Source organism: Protobothrops mucrosquamatus, unplaced genomic scaffold (assembly GCF_001527695.2).
Source record: "Protobothrops mucrosquamatus isolate PMUCROS unplaced genomic scaffold, P.Mucros_1.0 scaffold4324, whole genome shotgun sequence".
NCBI lineage: Eukaryota > Metazoa > Chordata > Lepidosauria > Squamata > Viperidae > Protobothrops > Protobothrops mucrosquamatus.
Window position 1 is genome coordinate 34,353 of NW_015390238.1, and position 4,071 is coordinate 38,423.

The window sequence follows — 4,071 nt, forward strand, 5'->3', positions numbered from 1 at the left end:
GGGTAGGCTTTGCCGAGAGGAAGAGAAGGAGAAAGGAGGAGAAGGAGGAAGGAAGATGGAAGGAGGAAGGACTGTGGAATCCTTTATGTTCTCTGAGCTGGGTGCTTTCCTTGCAGACGTCTCATGACACACCTAGGGAACAACATCAAGGCTATACGGAAGGGGGGAGTTATGGAGAAGAGAAAGGGAGGAAGGAGGGAGGAAGGAGAGGGGGAGGAGGAGGAGTAGAGAGAACGCAGGGAAAAGGAGAGGGAGGAGAGGAGGTGGAAAAGGACTCGGTGCCCTCTGAGCTGGGTGGTTTCCTTGCAGACGTCTCATGACCCAACTAGGGAACATTATCAGTGCTAGAAGGGAGGAAGGAGATGGAGGAGGAGGAGGGAAAGAGGAGGAAGGAGAGGAGAAGGAGGGGGAAGAGAAGGAAAAGGGGAGGAGGAGGAGGAGGAACTATGGGATCCTGGGTGCTCCCTGAGCTGGGTGGTTTCCTTGCAGACGTCTCGTGACCCAACTAGGGAACATCATCAGGGCTAGACGGGAGGAAGGATTTGCGGAGAGGAGAAGGAACAGAATGGTGGGGTCCTCCGTGCTCTCGGGCCATTATTACTGAGGACTACCGACATTTCGTCGGTCTGCACGATGTCGCTTCGCCTGCAGGAGGGTGTCTTTGTGCGCCCGTCCGTCCTCGGGTCTGTCCGCGCAATGGGTACGAGTGCGGTTTCTACACCGAAGCTCTACAAGACGGTCTACACCAGGGATCCTCAAACTTGGCCCTTTTATGACTTGGTGGGCTTCGACTCCCAGAATTCCTCAGCCAGCATGCCTAGCTGAGGGATTCTGGGAGTTGAAGTCCACCAGTCATAAAAGGGCCAAGTTGGAAGACCCCTGAGAGTCTGGATCCAATCCCGCAGTTTCATCAAAATGGCCGACTGAGGAATTCTGGGAGTTGAAGTCCAGCAGTCATAAAAGGGCCAAGTCGGAAGATCCCTGAGAGTCTGGATCCAAGCCCGCAGTTTCATCAAAATGGCCGACTGAGGAATTCTGGGAGTTGAAGTCCACCAGTCATAAAAGGGCCAAGTTGGAAGACCCCTGAGAGTCTGGATCCAAGCCCGCAGTTTCATCAAAATGGCCGACTGAGGAATTCTGGGAGTTGAAGTCCCACCAGTCATAAAAGAGCCAAGTTGGAAGACCCGTGGTCTGGATCGAAGCCTGCAGTGGAAACTGTTTCATATTTACGACGGCCACAGTGTCCCCTGTGTGTGTGTGTGTGTGTGTGTGTGTGTGTGTGTGTGTGACGGGATCCCCTTCCGCCCCCTTCGGACACAGCAAAGTCAATGGAGGAACCCCGATTCGCTTCATAATCCTGTGACTCGCTTAACGACGGGAGGAAATTCCCTTAACGGGGATCCGTCGGGGCAAAACCAGAAATGTTGGGGCTCAAAACTGCGGTCGTAACGTCGAGGACTAGTGAATTGGCACCCAGAAATGCCTTCTGCTGAGTGTTTGGATGAGCCACAACGCCGCAAGGTCGCACAACTGCCGAAGTTGTTTGGCTGTGTGGAAGCGGGTTGCGAGGGAAGAATTGGGTGGAAGTGGACGGACCTGCCAACGGTGGAGAAATCAAGGAGGTTTTTGAGTCGTCATCTTCTCGTTCTCGTTGTGTCCTGGGAGAGGGTGTCCACTTCCCCTTAATTTTGTGGTTGTGGGTTCCTCGTCACAACTTTGTGCTGTTTTGGGACCAACCTCTTAAATCTTGAAGCCACAATGAGGAGGAAGGAGGTGGGACCTCCATCCGTCCTATAAGCCATCCTCTGAAGGACCTTAGATGCCTTTTCTGATGGTCTCCTATGAAGTTCTTCAAGTTCTCCAGGGTTGAGGGTAGAGGTGCTCCATGGAGGACTTGGGGACCCACTTCTCTAGGAGAATCCATCCATTCTATAAAAGCCATCCTTTAGATGACCTTAGATGGCTTCTTTGATGGTCTCCGATCAAGTTCTCCAAGTTCTCCAGGGTTGAGGGTATAGGTGCTCCATGGAGGACTTTGGGACCCACTTCTCCAGGAGAATCCATCCGTCCTATCAGAGTCATCCTCTGGAGGACCTTAGATGCCTTTTCTGGTGGTCTCCTATGAAGTTCTCCCAAGTTCTCCAGGGTTTAGAGTTTAAGTTCTCCATGGAGGATTTTGGGACCCTCTCCTCCAGGAGAATCTATCCGTCCTATCAGAGCCATCCTCTGGAGGACCTTAGATGCCTTCTTTGATGGTCTCCTATGAAGTTCTCCAAGTTCTCCAGGGTTGAGGGTATAAATGCTCCATGGAGAACTTTGGGACCCACTTCTCCAGGAGAATCCATCCTTCCTATAAAAGCCATCCTCTGAAGGACATTATGATGCCTTCTCTGGTGATCTCCGATCAAGTTCTCCAAGTTCTCCAGGATTGAGGGTATAGGTGCTCCATGGAGGACTTTGGGACCCACTTCTCTAGGAGAATCCATCTGTCCTATAAGAGCCATCCTCTGAAGGACATTATGATGCCTTCTCTGGTGATCTCTGATCAAGTTCTCCAAGTTCTCCAGGGTTGAGGGTATAGGTGCTCCATGGAGGACTTTGGGACCCACTTCTCCAGGAGAATCCATCTGTCCTATAAGAGCCATCCTCTGGAAGACATTATATGCCTTCTCTGGTGGTCTCCTATGAAGTTCTCCCAAGTTCTCCAGGATTTAGGGTTTAAGTTCTCCATGGAGGACTTTGGGACCCTCTCCCCCAGGAGAATCCATCCCTCCTGTGAGATCCACCCGAGAGCAAATAACAATCCAGGAAGTGGAACCTGCAAGGAAGCGGTTAGCTCTGCTAACCACAAGCTCCACCTTCTCACTCCGACGGAAACAACCCAGCTTGACTCACTCGTCTTCCCCTCTGCTGAGCGAGGACGGTCGTCTGGGCTCTCCCGCCGGAAAGTGGACTCCCTTCTCCAGGAACCATGGCCGAGCAAGAGAGTCTAGAGTTTGGCAAAGCTGACTTTGTCCTCTTGGACCAGGTGACCATGGAAGACTTCCTGGAGAACCTGGAGCTCAGGTAAGCTTCGGAAACGCGGAAGGAAGGGAACGATGGGTCCCGGGCAAGCCGTGTCTTGTGTTGGAGCAGAGGTCAAGTGGACGGGGATCTTAGTCGCTTCGAGATCTTCTGAGGGACTCGATCCAGCCTCGGTGGAGATCTTTTTCGTCTGGTGGCTCCCCAGATGATGTCCATCAGCTGGATCTTCAGAACCGGGGAGCCTGGCATACATATCGTAATGGGAAGGACCTTCCTTCGCTAGAACGGAAACAGCTCTGTGGTTTCAGAGTGGAACTCAGGGGCAATCAGGACTAGCGGTAAAGGCCCCCCAGGCTACAAACGGGGCGGCGGCGAGTTCGAGTCCCGCCTTCGGCACAAAATCCAGCTAGCTGACTTTGGGCCAAGCGCCAGGCGAGGGTGAGTTCTAGTCCCGCCTGAGGCATGAAAGCCTGTTAGGTGACTTTGGACCAATCACCAGGAGACTGGGAGTTCTAGTCCCGCCTTAGGAATGAAAGCTGGCTGAGTGACTTTGGGCCAATCACCAGGCGAGGATAAATTCTAGTCCCGCCTTAAGCATGACAGCTGACTGGGTGACTTTGAGCCAATCACCAGGAGATGGTGAGTTCTAGTCCCGCCATGAAAGTCTGTTAGGTCAGTTTGGCCCAATCGCCAGGCGACAGTGAGTTCTAGTCCCGCCTTAGGAATGAAAGCTGGCTGAGTGACTTTGGGCCAATCACCAGGCGAGGATAAATTCTAGTCCTGCCTTAGGCATGAAAGCCTGTTAGGTGACTTTGGGCCAATCACCAGGAGACAGTGACTTCTAGTCCCGCCTTAGGCATGAAAGTCAGCTGGGTGACTTTGGCCCAATCACAAGGCAACGGTGAGTTCTAGTCCCGCCTTAAGCATGAAAGCCTGTTAGGTGACTTTGGGCCAATCACCAGGCGACGGTGAGTTCTAGTCCCGCCTTAGGCACGAAAGCTAGCTGGGTGACTTAGGACCAATCACCAGGACACAGTGAGTTCTAGT

General features: G+C 52.8%; 1 protein-coding gene across 1 annotated transcript in view; it reads left to right on the forward strand.

Moving 5' to 3' along the window:
* Window positions 1–2,971: 2,971 nt before the first annotated feature.
* LOC107298846 (unconventional myosin-Ig) overlaps window positions 2,972–4,071 on the forward strand; it is a gene marked incomplete at its 3' end in the record, with an annotated part of 31,842 nt that continues 30,742 nt past the window's right edge. The window contains exon 1 of the mRNA XM_015828211.1: window positions 2,972–3,066. Coding sequence (XP_015683697.1) covers window positions 2,972–3,066 — 95 coding nt within the window. The remainder of the gene's footprint in view (window positions 3,067–4,071) is intronic.